The 15,824-nt window shown below is 37.5% G+C and overlaps 3 protein-coding genes, 1 long non-coding RNA gene and 1 other non-coding gene across 8 annotated transcripts; 4 read left to right on the plus strand and 1 right to left on the minus strand.

Annotated features, from left to right (window-relative positions):
* Nucleotides 1-141: 141 nt before the first annotated feature.
* Nucleotides 142-3,138, plus strand: LOC111446731 (ER membrane protein complex subunit 4-like). Its single transcript, XM_023085669.1, has 5 exons — nt 142-440; nt 1,090-1,243; nt 1,628-1,725; nt 1,868-1,933; nt 2,871-3,138. The coding sequence occupies exons 1-5, from the start codon at nt 255-257 to the stop codon at nt 2,907-2,909; spliced, it is 543 nt and encodes a 180-aa protein (XP_022941437.1). The 5' UTR covers nt 142-254; the 3' UTR covers nt 2,910-3,138.
* Nucleotides 3,139-3,669: 531 nt separating this feature from the next.
* Nucleotides 3,670-7,948, plus strand: LOC111445779. Of its 2 annotated transcripts, none has more exons than XR_002710908.1 (3): nt 3,670-3,790; nt 3,941-4,041; nt 7,799-7,948. It is a non-coding gene; the product is annotated as an uncharacterized LOC111445779 (long non-coding RNA). The 2 variants fall into 2 exon arrangements; XR_002710907.1 differs by lacking the exon at nt 7,799-7,948 and adding an exon at nt 4,831-5,297 and having other exon boundaries at nt 3,671-3,790.
* LOC111445778 (probable phospholipid hydroperoxide glutathione peroxidase) lies at nt 5,127-8,362 on the minus strand. The gene is made up of 6 exons (XM_023084251.1): nt 7,752-8,362; nt 7,420-7,496; nt 7,227-7,288; nt 6,360-6,478; nt 6,109-6,276; nt 5,127-5,419 (listed from the first exon to the last, which is right to left on the minus strand). Exons 1-6 carry the CDS (start codon nt 8,019-8,021, stop codon nt 5,390-5,392), a joined length of 726 nt encoding a protein of 241 aa, XP_022940019.1. The 5' UTR covers nt 8,022-8,362; the 3' UTR covers nt 5,127-5,389.
* Nucleotides 8,363-9,674: 1,312 nt separating this feature from the next.
* Nucleotides 9,675-15,585, plus strand: LOC111446016 (eukaryotic translation initiation factor-like). 3 transcript variants are annotated; one of them, XR_002710988.1, is made up of 10 exons: nt 9,675-10,107; nt 11,103-11,174; nt 11,369-11,464; nt 11,693-11,884; nt 12,116-12,213; nt 12,302-12,389; nt 12,470-12,820; nt 12,908-13,150; nt 14,049-15,280; nt 15,410-15,585. XR_002710988.1 is itself a non-coding variant. In XM_023084626.1 (9 exons), exons 1-9 carry the CDS (start codon nt 9,961-9,963, stop codon nt 15,066-15,068), a joined length of 2,307 nt encoding a protein of 768 aa, XP_022940394.1. In that variant the 5' UTR covers nt 9,675-9,960; the 3' UTR covers nt 15,069-15,390. The 3 variants fall into 3 exon arrangements, 1 of the variants encoding a protein (XP_022940394.1); XR_002710989.1 differs by having other exon boundaries at nt 11,696-11,884; XM_023084626.1 differs by lacking the exon at nt 15,410-15,585 and having other exon boundaries at nt 14,049-15,390.
* On the plus strand, nt 10,532-10,637 carry LOC111446822. Its single transcript, XR_002711161.1, has one exon. It is a non-coding gene; the product is annotated as a small nucleolar RNA snoR103 (small nucleolar RNA).
* Nucleotides 15,586-15,824: the final 239 nt, after the last annotated feature.

Below are 15,824 nucleotides of genomic sequence, written 5' to 3' on the forward strand. Positions count from 1 at the left end.
TTTTAATGAAAGAATACATGTTTTATTAAGACATAAGCAATATTAAAGCAAGCTCAGTATATTCTAGCTTTCGAAAAATATTTTAAAATTAATTATATTTTTATAAGTAAGAAAAAAAAAGGATTAATCTCGTTGAAATACAAATATAATTAGAGAAAAGCAGAGAACAAGGATCTGAATCTTAAACTACCGAAGCGACTAAGCGAGTTTAACTTCAAACTCCACCATCGAAAAATCCGAAAATTGTATTCCGAATGGAGAAGGGCAAAGGTTTGATGGTTGACGGTCGGCGATGGGCCGTCGATTTCACCGACAATTCGTCGTCGAATTCGACTCGCGATATTCCTGATCCTCCCGGTTTCAATCGTGCTTCTCAAGATCAGGACGATTCGACTCTCAGCCGCCAGAAGAAGGACGCCGAGTCCAATTGGAAGGCACAGGTGTTACTCGGAATTCTATTATTTTGGTCGATTAGGGTTTTTGTTTTCTGGATTTTGTCTATTCGATTGTGTTTTGTGATTGTTCGTGCTTAATTTTTCGGTATCTCGCTGAGCGGTAGTTCTTAGGCGGGATTAGCGAGATTTGAAGTAAGAAACTATCGATTATCTCCTTTTTAGAGGATTTCGGTGGCGAGATTGCATATTAGTGGAAACCTTGTGCTGTTTGTTTGATTGCTTAATGACGGAATTTCGAGAGTTGAGTGCAATCTCTCACCTTCTTAAGCATTTCCGATGGAAAATTCTTTGTCGAATCTGTAAGCCGTTTAGCTGTTGGAAAAAATTCAAACAACTCTCCAAGGTGAAAATCACACATGTTTTACAAAAGAAAAAAGTTCGTAAGATGAAGGTCTTGAAATTTGGTTCTAAGTATATAAACTCTCTTTTAACCACTAATCGTTTTTATTTTCTTGTGAAGAATTTCTGTCCATGTTGTGAATCGTTTTTATAGTTCCAAGTGTTTATTAACGAAGACTCTGGTTCTGAATCTTCGTTCCATGATGTTTAATCTGCGTCTTTGTTCTCATGCTGTTTCTTTACCATAAAGAATTTGATTATCAAATGAAGTACAAACCTTAAAATATGTGAGCAGAAAGCTTGGGAAGTGGCACAGGCGCCTTTGAAGAATTTGTTCATGATGGGCTTCATGATGTGGATGGCTGGAAGCACTGTTCATTTATTTAGCATTGGTATCACATTTTCAGCTCTTTGGCAGCCCATAAGTGCCCTGCAAGGCGTTGGAAAGGGTAGGATTAATGTCCATTTTTTTGCCAACTTTACTTCATGTTTGTTAGTGCTAAGCTGGCTTTTAAGAGATCTTCCAACGACGCGAGTCTCCTTATTAGTGTATTCTACATAAAGAGGCATTTTTAGGAGAATAATCATGTTTCTTGTTTCATTTTTTTGGTTGCTTGGACCTTCTAAGTTCTTTGTTGTTGATCAAGTTTCTTTTATCAGCAGAGTCGGAAAAATGTTAAGCTTAATTCTGACTGTTGTGTTTGTAGAATCGCTATATAAGATACATATTTGTGAACTAGGAAAAATAATAGAATTCATGGATGTTGACGATTTGATTCCAGTAGGTTTAGCTTATTGTTGCCTGTTACTATTGATATATCTTCTCGCTGCAGTTTTTGAGCCTTACAAGGACAGTAAAGTAGATCTTCTTGGACCGAAGTTGCTGTTTATTGCCCTTAACCTTGGAGGATTAGCATTAGGTGTTTGGAAGGTGAGTTTTCTAATTATTATTATTATTATTTTTGTCCTTGTCTTATGTTTTTATCACTTAATCCCTTATAAGTTCTTAGCATCTCTCTAGCATTTGGTGATCACTGCTTAATTCTCCCGTATTTCGAATGTGGCTTTTGCAGCTTAACACATTGGGGCTTTTGCCAACTCATATATCAGACTGGGTTTCATCTCTGCCACCTGCTCAGGTCAGAATTTACTCGTATCCTAATATGATTTACTTCCTTTTCTCAAAGCTTTCAGAAATGATATATGGAATTTGTTATATTTATCTTGTTGGGCGTCATGTTTCAGTAATGCTTGGTTCCAAATCTTGTGCTTAACTAGTAGTCACGGTAGTCAAATGGGAGAGTTCTCTGTGTTCAGTCATCTTGAAGTCGATGACTTCAAATCGTGATGATCGTCTATTAATAGTATTAATATTCTATTAGTTACTCGAATCTAAATGCTATCGGATTAGCGTTTGTGTAGTGCAAAATTAGGTAAGGTAGGAACACTTGGACATCCACGAAAGTATGGGGAAAAAATCCCCATGCTTTCGTTTCTCTTAGGATGCAAGTTCTGCTAATAATCAAGCAATATTCGTCAATTGGTTTGGTTGATAGGATTTCTAGGCCATCTATTTTGTATACTTTGTCTAAGAGAGTTTAAAGGGATTTTAATGTGGATGAGTTGCGATTACTAATGATTGGCAGTGGAAAGGTTAGCGGTAGTAAGCTAGATTGTGTACCGTTATTTAGTTAGGTTCGATGGGAGAAAATAGGAGAAGGGAAAAGCCAACGTGAGCATAACTTAACCGGTTTAGGCATTAGCATTTCTTGATCAAATCCCCTGCTGGCAAAGGCTTCAAACTAAGGTATGAGAACATGGACAGGGGTGTTTATCTCCTCGGCGAACTTCTCGAGCCTAATAAATAGTCGTCCTCGTGGTAAAAGTTTTGCATCTCGGGGACTTAGACGAGGGAAAGAAAAGGAAAAAAAACAAAAAAACAAAAAAAGAAACCTTTTGGACTTGAAAGGTAGCACAGATTTTTATCAGTGGCAGCATCTTGGAACATAATCTCTATGATATTAGTTCTTCAATCCATTGTAGCATTGCTAAAGAATTCACGGTCTTCCTTTTCAGGAGGTCGAATTTTCGGGTGGTGGCTTTCCTCTTCGTTAAGATGCACACGACTTCCTGTGAAACTAACAGAGGAAAACATGGATCTGCCTGTTGATGATCGAATTTCGCAAGCAGATTGCTCGTGTTGTGCATTAACATGATGATATCTCTTTGTATTACGCCTGCATGGATTATAGATTGTGTTGGATCAAGAACAATGTTACAGATGTGCTGCTGAAGGCACAGCTATTATTTTTATGGTACACTCTGTGTTATGTTTTTTCCCCAAGCTAGTTTCTGGTAGTAGAATGAGACTTACGGATAAAACCATCCCATAGTATATGATTAATATTTTTGATATTTTAACATTCAAATAAAATTTATAAACCTTAGATTATATTATAAGTAGTATTAATTTTGTTTTTTTTAAAACAATATTCCCAAGAGGAGAAATCATAAATATGACGTAATTAATCCAAAAAATTGAATTTTATTTCCCATCCATGGACAAAATGGGTTCATTTATACAAAATACCATATTACTAAATTTAAATTTTGTACTTTTATTTTTAAAATTTTAAATTTGTTTCCAAACTATTATTTTGTAAACATTTTCATTAAATTAAAAAGAAAAATGTGATGCGACGATAATTTGTAAAATAACGTTGGCCTTAGGTAAATTTAGCCTGTAAATATACATTTTTCAGGTCACTGTGGTATAAATGGGCCCGGCCCAGCTAATTTGAAGCACCGAGAACTGTGCTCTAAATGGGCTCGGCCCATCTAATTTGAAGCCCTGAGATGCATACAAAGATAAATTGAGCGAGAGGCAGAAGTTGCCTGTGTGGCCGAACAGCTCTGGAGTTTTTCGCTCTTATCTCGGATTAGGTTTGGCGAAACTCTTTGCAGTTCCCGCTTCTCGGTAGAGACGTAACAGACAGGTAAAAGCTTCTTAACTCCTCATCTCAATGCCTTTCCGTTGAAATCATTTCTTGCATTTCTTCTCTCTGTTTTTCTCTTCGCCATCGGAGAATGCCGTTCTTCGACTGTAAGCCTATTTTTTTTTTTTTTCTCCCTATCATAACGTTCAGGCTTTGTATTGAATATGATCGAAGCATTTTTGGCTTCGGATGCAATGCCGCGTAAGAAATGGTTACTAAGAGAGCTTCGTTCGCAATAGAAGCATTGACAGGTATCAAACGTTTTTGGCTTTGGCTTCATAAATGTGTAGTTATAAGATTAGTTCACAATAGAAGCATTCCTCTTTCAATTTTATTTTTAAATTATAATTATTTTCTTATTATTTCTCTGCATGATTTTCAATTTTTCTTAAAAAATAGTTAGGCTAAATTAATAAAAATTACCTTAAATTTTATTCTTTCTCTCAAAAAAAAAAAAAAAAAAATCTAAAAAATACCAACTTTTAAAAAATTTCAAAATTAACTATAACATTAATTTTAGTTTTAAAAAAGAATAATGTTGTTAAAAGTTACATTAATACTAACTTTTAAACTTTTATAACAAATTTAATCTACGAAGGATAGTTGTTTTCGTCTGTTAAATCTTTTTAAAACTTTTTTTATAAAGTAAAAAAGTTGGTAAGTATATTATTGGTGGTAAAGTTTTTTTAATTTTTTTTTTAAATTTGAAGGTTATTAATATTTTTTTTAAAAAAAATTTAAGATTATTTTTTAAAACAAAATATTAATAATTTTCATCTAAAACTAACATTAAATATATTTTAAGAATATTAAGTCAAATACAAATTTTTTTTGTTAATCTAACATTCTACACAAATTTAAAAAACAAAGCAAATTTTTAAAAACAATTTTACTTTTTTAGATATCAAAACAAGTATTTAAAATAAAAAATAAAAATAAATCAAATGATGCTTGAAAGATTAGATGAGTTTCATTTGCACAATTTTTGTGGTCTAAATCAACTCTTTTGCTCTCGCTTTCTTCTCCGTCAATAAACGCAGTGAAAATGGACATAGTCAATGGTGAGTGCTCTGCCACTACCCTATACCCTAAACCCTAAACACTAAACAAAACCCTAAACCCTAAACGAAACCCTAAACCCTAAACATTATGCAGCGTCAATGGTGGGTGTTCTGCCCCTACCCTCTCTGGCATCAGCTGACTGAAAAAGAAAAATTTAAATCATCGACGCCCTTGGCCGCATTAGGACGGGAATTAAAAGAAATGGCAGGACGAGAGCAAAGAGAAGGCAAAAGGGTAAAGATAGTGGAGAATTTTTATAACAAAAAAGGTCTAGCAAGGGTTAGAAGAAAACATGCCAGGGAGATTAGGCCGTAAAAAAAAGCCTAAAATATTCTCCCAAGACATTTATTTTACTTGAGTTGTGCTCTCATGCATACTTCCCACACTAATATTTTTAATTCTCAAAATACCTCACTATAAGAATAAATAGGGTTCCTCACTATAGGAACAGAAATGTACATACTCAAAGGTTAACTCGCATTGGATGAGCCTCTATGACCGTAAAAGCAATTTAAACTTCTTCTTCAGCTCTAGATTTTAGGCGGCCACAAGCCTTTGAATATCTTTCTGAAAAACAGAAAACGTAATCAGAATAGCTAAAGTTTATGGAAGTGTTTTCAACTGATAATCACTTTGTTTTCCAGCATGGTTAGCCTGGTTGGCTGTGGATGCATGGCCCGTGACAAACAAGAACTGAAAACATATTTAGGGATTCGGCTCAAAATTGGGGGACATTTCTTATAAATGTATACAAAATATTAGGGGAGGAAGGACTGATTCTTTATGAGTTAGTGACTTGGGAAATATGCATTGAAAAAGTTAAATGGAGAGAGATGAACAACACTATGAGATCCCACGTCGATTGGAGAGGGGAATGAGTGCTAGCAAGGATCCTGGGTCCCGAAGGAAAGGTGGATTGTGAGATCCCGCATCCGTTGGAGAGGATAACGAAATATTTTTTAAAAGGAGTAGAAACCTCTCCCTAGCTGGAAATGTCTAAAGGGAAGGCCCAAAGACGAAACATTCTTTGAAAGGGGGTAGAAACCTCTCCCTAGCTGGGAAGGCCCAAAGACGAAACATTCTTTGAAAGGGGTAGAAACCTCTCCCTAGCTAACAGCTAACAGACAGGGGAATGTTTAAAGGGAAGGCCCAAAGAGAATAATATCGGCTGGCGGTTACAAACACAATTTAATAGCAAAAACTAATGCAACTATATTCATAAGGTCCCCCAAAAAAGGGGGAAAAATCAGTCATACCTCAATTTGAAGAGGGGATGTCGTTGGTGGGTATCTCTCAATAACATTACCATTTTTGTCCAACAAAAATTTCTCGAAGTTCCACTTGATAAAACCGCCTAAGAATCCTCCAGCACTTGATTTGAGAAACTGATAGAGTGGGGCAGTATTTGGACCATTGACATCAACCTGATGTGCAGCAACAATTGTATTACTATTTTGCCAAGTTCACCTTATAAAGCGTTCCGTGACAATACGTGCAGTTGGTGTACCTTGTCAAATATTGGGAACTCTGCTTTGAATCTTGAGCAGGCGAACTGCTTGATCTCTGGGTTGGACCCAGGTTCTTGGCCTCCAAATTGGTTGCAAGGAAAAGCCAAAATCTCAAATCCTTCCCTCCCAAACAAACACACACACAGATTGAGATAAATTCAGATGTAAGTGAAAGCTAACCTAACCAAACAACATGAGTAAATTGCGCACAGCCCGTAAGTATATGCAGTATACACCAAGTAGAAACCGATTCTCTTAACTAGACACCGATAGCCTGAAACTTCTAACTACACTACAAACTAGTCAGGTATCATTAGACTCCAAGCTCCAAAATACATAATCTACATGGATGCTATTATTGTGCGTTCTTGCAAGCTCTTGGAATAGTACATGTAGTAACAAGAAAGGTTCATACATTCGCTAGGGATATGTCCAGCCTAGCAGAGTTGATATCATTTTTCATTCTAGAAACGCCTAGATAGAAACGAACTCGAAATGGATATCGGTGTAACAACTTATCGAAGCATATTGACCCAAAATTAGGCTAAACTATCCTGTCCCCGTTTCAGTAACCATCTTATAAGCAAACGAAAGGCAGCCATTGATGGAAAAACAAAGCTATGTCAGATTGGCTGGAATAACTCGGTAAGTAAATGGTATTCTTTCTCCTGAACCTCTGTCAAAGGACAGAAGTGCAGAGTTGGAAGTGAAAGAGTCAATGAATTAGCTGCAACTTTATCAATAGATAGAATAGGTTCATGAGCTTGACCTTCTGCTCAACCTATTTACATCCAAGGTGCAAGAGTGAGGGTGTTCTTTGGAGTGACAATATATACTGCAAAGCCCTAACGAAAACACTTCCATACCTTGAGCTTTGTACTTCTCATACAAGTGTGACAGTTCTGAGTAATTTCCAGTCGCGAAACCACTGTCATTAACAAGATAAATCTTCAATGAAATGATCAACATACAAATTCTTGATCATCTTTTCAGGAAAATCAAGTTGCATAATTTAAATCCAAGTATTGAGCCTAAACAGATTTAGCTAGGGTTGAATACCATCTAGATGCAACGTTTACTATCAGAAGAACCTTCCCTTTGAAATTGTTCAGAGAAACATCTTTGCCATCAATATCCTGCACCAGAAAACAGTCCTTACACTCCGCAAACATTCAAACAAAATCCATTTTGAAATTCTCTAATCGGTCTGATTCATAGTTATCACCAGCATCAATGCTTGCTGAAGTGAATATCAAACGAATTTCACAACAATTCTAAAATATGCACAGACAAACAAAACAGTAGCCAAACCATAATCCGCCACTCCCGATGAACAACATTGAAGAATTACTGATCAGACGAAAAAGAATTATGAGTAAACAGAAAAGCACCTTAACAGTGAAATCATAAATACTTTTCTCCGACGCCGCTCTCGCAGTTACACCACAAATTTGAGCTTTCGAGAAAACACCGCGAGAAGATGACGACTGGAGAGTCAAATCATTGCGCATAAAAGCTGACTTTGTAGCGCCGAGCGAGGTTTTGACGGAGGGAATCGAAGTAGCCGCCATGGAAGGCCGCGAAGCAAGGAAATAGCAGAAACCTGTTCTGGATTGTGAACAGACATTGAAAGGAGACGAGAAAGTGGCGGAGAAAGACATGAAAGCTCTGTGAATGTGGTGGGTTAGGAATTTTGGTGTGCGAGTTGCAGGGCGTTTAACAGTGCCATTTTCCTAGGGAAGGATTTTAAACGTGGGAAATGATTTTACACGTGTTAAACTTAACATCTAATGTCGTTTTTCTCTTAAATGTTATGTATTTGATGTTAATAGACATGTTCATTTAACATGCGGAGATAGAGTCTCGTGAAAATTCTCCTCGAATGAGGCATAAAGAGGGAGTGGGGTGCAATTCCTCCCATTAGTTATGAGGTCGGAGGCTCGAGAATAACGATTGAAATAGAAGGCTAAGATGGGAAGGTTTTTCGTTCACGCCTCCCCTGTGGACATTTCTACCTACATATGTCATGAAATTTATTAAACACGAAAGATAATATTATTCTAAAAGTTAATTTGGAATAAAATTGTAATATAATTTTTAAATTTTTTATTGAAATTGTAATATATAAAAGATGAAATTTTTAAACTTTAATTTTTTTTTCACTAATTTTTTTTATTTTAAAAAATAAGGTAAATTTGGTTCAATTAACTTAAATAAAGAAAATTATTAATGACACCAATTTTAGGCACCAAACTTTGAATGTGGAAGCTTTCAAATGTTTGGATATAGGTGTGGACAGTTGTGCATTTATACTCCTTCCAAAAATGGGAAAAGAAATGTCCATGCATTTACAATGAATTATTTGCTGTAAAAGTCAACTATATCTATATGGGCCAGCGAAATCAAGCCCACAATGCAATATCCAGGCCCATTTTCTAGAAATTATATTGGGCCAGAATAAACCGATTAGGCCCATATGCTCTTCGTAAAATTCAGCTATATCTATTTGGGCTAGTACAATAAAGCCCACAAAACAGTATCCAGGCCCATTTTCTGAAAATTATATTGGGCCAGAATAAACCGATTAGGCCCCGGCCCATGGTGTAAAAGTCAACTATATCTAGGTGTACCTTCAACCCGACAACCCGGACCAACCCAATCCAAACTAAGGGTTGGGTTGGACAAAAGTCAACTATACCATGCGCAAATGTTGATATTTTAGTTGTTTTTAGTTTTATGACAATATTTAACTACGTTAATATGTTACTATTTTCGTTTCTTATTTTTTACTGAACTTTGTTGTGAATAATTATAGATGGATGGTAAACTTTTAATTAAAGACTCTATCTGAATAATTATAAAGGTAGATAAATAAAACTTTTTTAAAAAAATAATTTTTTTTAACAATCCCACAACCCGAATATAGAGGGTTGGGTTGGTATGCAAAAAATTTTCGGGTTGGGTTGAGTTAACAATCCAACCAACCCGAAATTTTGGGTCGGGTAAAAGAAATCGTTCAACCCAATCCAACTCAATCCAGACCATGTACACCCCTAGCCCAATGGGCTAGCAAAATTAAGCCCACAAACAATATCCAGGCCCATTTTCTTAGAATTCTATTAGGCCACCGGCCCACAAATAACTACTGTATTTTTTTTTCTTTCTTTTTAAGTATTTAATTGAATTTGGAATCGGCTTTCAGGGAATAACAATGAAAGAGACGGAACGGATTAGATTTTAATTGTTATAAAATTAATTACCGAAAAGAAAAAGAAAAAATGGTTAATAAAAAGAAATTGATTAATTAGAAAAGGGAATAACGGCAACAATAAGGGTTTCTTTGGAGCTCGCGTTTCTCCTCACTCACCCCATTTTTCTCTTTGCAGCTGCGAAGAGATTCAGAGAGAGACGAAGGTAGAGATAGAATCCCGACTCTGTCTCTATCTGTCGACAACAATCGAACATCCTCCATCTCAATTCTCTCCGTTTTCTCCGCCATCAACGATTCTTTCTGTCTTAATCTCTCTTTCTCTCTCTCCTAATCCCTCTCTTTCCTAATCCCTCTCTTTGACGCTCAACAACGAATTCCTCGGTCGAGTTATGCAGGAAGATAAGTCGGTGATAAGTTTGAGACCAGGTGGTGGCGGTGGCGTTCGTGGAAGCAGATTTGCTACTACTCGCTTCGATTCATCCTCTGCCGATTCTTCGTCGCTTCGTCCTCATGGCGGCGTTACGCTAACCCTTAAGGTCGGTTTATTATCCATACAGCGTTAGGGATATGGTTTGCGTGATGTGTATATGCGTATGGATTATTTTTGGGGTCGTGGTGTATTTATGTTCTTTTTATTGTGTGGATTTGTTCATATAGATCTAGAATGTATCAAAGTGTTATCTTTTTCCCGTTTTGACGTTGTTTTCTCTGGGTTTTGTGCCTTACCACTGTTCACGTCACTTGTTTTTAAATTGTCCTGCTCTAAGTGTCAATTGAATCAACGGGTATTGTAAAATTTGACGAATGTTTAGTTGGCCTTGGGTATTGGTTGACGTCGTTTTGTATTTTTCTTGTTAAAGATTTTTAGTTGATAATAGCTTATAGCTTCTAGCGTTCATGTTAATCGTGATTTCTTGATTTCTTCTATAAAGTGATATTGTCCTAATTCTTGCCAGGGCACTCAAGTACGTGTACCTGATGTAAATATGGACATAGAATATTATGTAGGATTTTAGGTGGGCATAGCTCGAGTTAACGATGCCCATAAAGAACCTACACTACATATTGAATTACAAAATTTCTGGAAATTGATATTTAATTGGATATGGGGCATTGATTTCAATCCGCAGAAGTTTATTATGTTAATGAAGTAGCCCAGAAGCCCATTTTTTTAGTCTCTATGGACTGTAATTCTGTGTATGTGTGCATGTATATACAAGTCGTATATCTATGCCTTTGGGTCATGCATTCAAAACACGATGATAACCATTTTATGAGGGATCCGTAAGTTGTAAATATAAAGTTAGGCCATTTTTTTCACATTAGTTGAGGGGTCCTTAAGTTGTTGCAGGAACTTTTGATTATTAATTAAAGTCTGTCGTGAGAAATTCTCTATCTACATTTAGGGATGCCTTGTAGTCCACTTTTTGTTATAGTTCTAAGTAATCCCTTATTCTAGATCAATTGTACAACTTTTATGATGTGTTTTATTATATCTCGTCTAATAATTATATCTGTCTACTTGTTTTAGATTGGAGATCTACGGTTTGAAGGTCGTGAGCGAATCCAGTACACTCGAGACCAGATTCTGCAGCTTAGAGAGGTACTTGTTCATTTACCTGTACCGAACGCTTGTTTAGTTTAATTGGCTAATGCTTTTTGTTGGTGGAAAGAAAAATAACCCTTTTCTTTGTTATGTCATATTTAGTTCAAACAGTGGCTTTGCTGGGATCATATTTATCATCATATACAATCACCACATGTATAGATTGTCGATGAGCATTTTTTTCTTCTCAGGTTGTAACAGTCCCTGAGGATATCTTGAAGGTCAAATTAGAAGTCGAGACAGAGATTTTTGGGGAGGATCAAACATGGGCTCGTGCTGAAAACATTGTATGTTTAATATTTTTGTGATTAGTAACATCCATTTTGGAACAGAAGGAAAAATTTTCTTTTCTGTGTCATTGGTATGGATCAGTTCATGACTCAGAACATTAAGTTACTGTGTTGTAATCATAATCATGCCTGAACTATTCCTTTACATTCTTCTTTCCATACAGACACGCCCACACATACAACCTTGTTGAACTTTAATTACTCATATGTTCCTATTTTCTTCAGCAGCAATCGCAATCTCAAGGTCGTTACTTTGAGCCAGACAATCGAGATTGGCGTGGTCGATCTGGGCAGTTACCTGCCTCTGCAGAGGAAGGATCTTGGGATGCAATTCGTGAGGATAAGGATTTATCAGGTCAATCTCAGTCGAGGTTGCATGACTCTAATAATAGGAGTCAAGCTTCTGGTAACCAAGGGGTATTAATTTTTTATCAATTTTACTTAATCCATCTTGAGGTTATATCAATTTTGTTATTATATACTCATTATTGTTTTGGTTCATCTCTCTTTAAATTTTACATTTGAAGGGTTATTATGGGGTCTTCCATCTATTCTATTCACACAAGCTCTACGTTTGACATAAGTTCTAAAATGAGCTCCTTTCTCAATCTGCTGACCTGGCATTGTTTTTTTTTCCTGCGCTAATAGGTTGGTACTGCACCTGCCCTCATCAAGGCCGACGTTCCTTGGTCAGTTAGAAGAGGTAATATCTCAGAAAAGGAACGTGTTTTGAAGACAGTGAAAGGGTAACTATCATTCCCCAGATTTAGTATTTCACAGCATATCATGGAATATTGGAAATTAAGATAATATTTCCTCTTCTGTTTTTTACAGTATACTTAATAAGTTGACTCCAGAAAAGTTCGACGTACTGAAGGGTCAATTGATTGACTCTGGAATTGTGTCCGCTGATATTTTGAAGGTTCCTACTATTGCATCTAGTTGTGCTTTGAGATATTTTGTTAGATAATGGACTAACATAATTTTAGTTATGGAATATAGGAGGTTATATCACTTTTATTTGAGAAGGCCGTGTTTGAGCCCACATTTTGCCCGATGTATGCACTTTTGTGCTCTGACCTTAATGACAAGCTTCCTCCATTCCCATCTGATGTTCCTGGAGAGAAAGATATCACTTTTAAACGTGTTCTTTTAAACATTTGCCAAGAGGCATTTGAAGGTGCTGAGCACATAAGGGCAGAAATCGGGCGGCTGACTGATCCTGAGCATGAAATGGAAAGAAGAGATAAGGAAAGAATGGTTAAGCTTCGAACTCTTGGAAACATTCGCCTGATAGGTGAGCTTCTTAAACAGAAGATGGTGACTGAAAGGATTGTTCACCATATTGTTCTGGTAATTATCAGTACCCGTCTGTTTAGAGTTCTTAATGTTCTTTGTTCTGAATGGCCTGTGTTGTTAATTCGATTTTTTAAAAATCAGGAGCTGTTGGGGTCCGACAATAACGTATGCCCTGCTGAGGAGAATGTTGAGGCTATTTGTCAGTTTTTTAACACAATTGGCAAGCAAATGGATGAAAGCCCAAAATCTCGGCGGGTCAATGATGTATATTTCAGCCGGTTGAAGGAACTCGCTGCAAACACTCAACTAGCACCTAGGTTGAGATTTATGGTCCGTGATGTTCTTGATTTACGGGCCAATAATTGGGTTCCTAGGCGTGAAGAGGTGAAACTTTTTCTTTTAGTTAAATATTTATTGTCTTAGAATTTCTTTGGTTGTGTTACTTTATATGGTCCTCTTATGTTATGCCTTTCTGCATTTCCCTAGTCTTGTATGTATGCCTTGAGATAATATTGGTGGCTACGTTTCCATGTAATAATTTATCATGACAAGTTCAATGGTTTTTTGGGCCAAAATCCCCTGAGGATCAATTTGCTGGGACTTATATTCTCTGTTTGCTCCTCTTTTCTTGTATCTGATAGCTTCTAGTAACGAAAGTGTGAGGTCCCACATTGGTTGGGGAGGAGAACAAACCACCATTTATAAGGGTGTGGAAACCTTCCCCTACTAGACGCGTTTTAAAGCCTTGAGGGGAAGCCCGAAAGGGAAAGCCCAAAGAGGACAATATCTACTGGCGGTGGATCTGGGTCGTTACAAATTGTATTAGAGCTAGACACCAGACGATGTGCCAGCCTTCTCGTTGTTCCCCAAAGGGGGGTAGACACGAGGCGGTGTGCTAGTAAGGACGTTGGGCGCTGGGCCCCAAAGGGGGTAGATTTGGGGGCAGTCCCAATATCGATTGGAGGAAGGAAAGAGTGCTAGCGAGGACGTTGGGCCCCGAAGGGGGTGGATTGTGATGTCCCAAATTGGTTGGCGAGTAGAACAAACCACCATTTATAGGGTGTGGAAACCTTCCCCTAGCAGACGCGTTTTAAAGTCTTGAGGGGAAGCCCGAAAGGGAAAGCACAAAGAGGACAATATCTGCTAGCGGTGGATCTAGGTCGTTACAGAAAGATTCCATTGAATTCATTCTTGGAGATTTGTTCTTGGGTTTTCTCTAAAGATTTTCTTTTTGTCATGCATATGAATCTGCAAATCTAATGGTTTGTTTTTTGGGGCACAGGTGAAAGCAAAAACCATCACTGAAATTCATTCAGAGGCTGAGAAGAATCTAGGGCTTCGTCCCGGTTCAATGGCAATGATGAGAAATGGCCGTAATGCCGAGGCACTTGGGGGACAAAGTCCTGCTGGATTTCCTGTTGCTCGTCCTGGCTTTGGAGGTATGATGCCTGGAATGCCTCCTGGAACGAGGAAAATGCCTGGTATGCCTGGACTTGATTCGGACGATTGGGAGGTGGTTCCTAGATCCCGATCGATGCCAAGGGGCGAGCGTGCCCAGACACCATTAATTGGCAAAACACCTTCTATTAATTCAAAATATCTACCTCAGGGAAGTGGTGGTGTAATAACTGGGAAAACAAGCGCCTTGCTACAGGGCAGTGCTGCATCTCCTGCACGAACAAGTCCCACGCCTGGAATCCAGCCCGTCGCTCACAATGCTAGACCAGTTCCTCCAGTTGCATCCACCATATCCTCTCCTCAGAAGCCAACAGCTCCTGCTGTAGTATCCAATTCTGCTGATCTTCACAAAAAAACCGTTTCACTGCTCGAGGAATACTTCAGTGTACGGATTCTCGATGAAGCGCTACTGTGTGTAGAGGAGCTAAAATCTCCAGCATATCACCCCGAGGTTGTGAAACAATCTCTTACCATAGCACTTGAAAAGATTCCACCATGTGTAGACCCAGTTGTTAAGCTTCTTGACCACCTGCTTCACAAGAATGTCTTCACTGCAAAGGATATCGGTACCGGGTGCCTTCTTTACGGGTCCATGATGGATGATATAGGCATCGATTATCCAAACGTGCCAAACTTTTTCGGTGATACTCTCGGGAAGTTAATATTGATCAGGGGTTTGGATTTTTCAGTCGTCAAGGAGATCCTCGAGAAGCTCGAAGATAACTATTTCCAGAAATCCATTTTTGGTAGTGTTATGAAGATCCTCAACTCGAGCCCTTCTGGAGAAGGAATTCTGGCAACTCAAAGTGTTGAAATCCAAGCATGTGAGAATTTACTTGCGTGAATTGGGTCATGTGGGATTCATTTCCCATTACGTTTTTGATCAAAAAATTTCGTTTCATCACGAAAGACGTTTAACCGATCCGTTTTATTGAGCTGTACATTTCTTCTTTTTTCGAGCTCTACCATCAACTTTGTTAAGTAATTAGGAGCTTGGATTTCTCTCGCTTCCCCGTCGAAGTCGTCTCGGGTGGCATGAGAATGACAGGAATTCAGGTTTCAGTTTTTACATTAGATTTTGAATTATGATGTCAAATACATTGCTTGTTGTACTTTATAGAGCCCTTAAATCGCCCGAGCTTTACCACTCAATAACCCTTCCTTTTCATCTTTTGTCAAATGCAGAACTTTTGCCTACTGATTGGTACAACAAAAGCTCGATAAGTTGGTTGGGAGGGTGTGCAGGTATTTGAGGAGTTCTCGACATTTGGGCCGATGATATATATCTTAACCAGTTGACTAATACTGATGTTAAGATGCTACTATTCCATTAAATTGGTCTAACTTAGGATCGTTTTTCTTGGATATAGCCGTACGGCCTCTTAAAATATCGTTTAATAATTATTATAATCCTATTTTATTTTCTACTTGAAATTATTATTTGAAATATAATAATGTTTTTCAAATAGTTCCTATTTACGTGGTTTTGTGCCCACTGAATTGGTAGAGCATTTTGATAGGCTTTCTTAGAAAGACATCATAATTGTGGAAAGAAGTAAAAAAAAAAAAAAAAAAAAAAAAAAAAAAAAAAAAAAAAAAA

Source organism: Cucurbita moschata, unplaced genomic scaffold, assembly GCF_002738365.1.
Source record: "Cucurbita moschata cultivar Rifu unplaced genomic scaffold, Cmos_1.0 Cmo_Scf00008, whole genome shotgun sequence".
In the NCBI taxonomy this organism is placed as follows: Eukaryota; Viridiplantae; Streptophyta; class Magnoliopsida; order Cucurbitales; family Cucurbitaceae; genus Cucurbita; species Cucurbita moschata.

Excerpts from the sequence above, each read along its gene's own strand:
- LOC111445778 (XM_023084251.1), bottom strand. The coding sequence starts at position 8,021 with ATGTCTTTCTCCGCCACTTTCTCGTCTCCTTTCAATGTCTGTTCACAA. Across the intron at positions 7,497-7,751 it reads TTTATGATTTCACTGTTAAG|GATATTGATGGCAAAGATGT; the intron begins GTGCTTTTCTGT and ends TTTCTGGTGCAG. Across the intron at positions 7,289-7,419 it reads GTAAACGTTGCATCTAGATG|TGGTTTCGCGACTGGAAATT; the intron begins GTATTCAACCCT and ends TGTTAATGACAG.
- LOC111446731 (XM_023085669.1), top strand. The coding sequence starts at position 255 with ATGGAGAAGGGCAAAGGTTTGATGGTTGACGGTCGGCGATGGGCCGTC. Across the intron at positions 1,244-1,627 it reads CCTGCAAGGCGTTGGAAAGG|TTTTTGAGCCTTACAAGGAC; the intron begins GTAGGATTAATG and ends TTCTCGCTGCAG. Across the intron at positions 1,726-1,867 it reads TAGCATTAGGTGTTTGGAAG|CTTAACACATTGGGGCTTTT; the intron begins GTGAGTTTTCTA and ends TGGCTTTTGCAG.
- LOC111446016 (XM_023084626.1), top strand. The coding sequence starts at position 9,961 with ATGCAGGAAGATAAGTCGGTGATAAGTTTGAGACCAGGTGGTGGCGGT. Across the intron at positions 11,175-11,368 it reads AGATTCTGCAGCTTAGAGAG|GTTGTAACAGTCCCTGAGGA; the intron begins GTACTTGTTCAT and ends TTTTCTTCTCAG. Across the intron at positions 11,465-11,692 it reads GGGCTCGTGCTGAAAACATT|CAGCAATCGCAATCTCAAGG; the intron begins GTATGTTTAATA and ends TATTTTCTTCAG.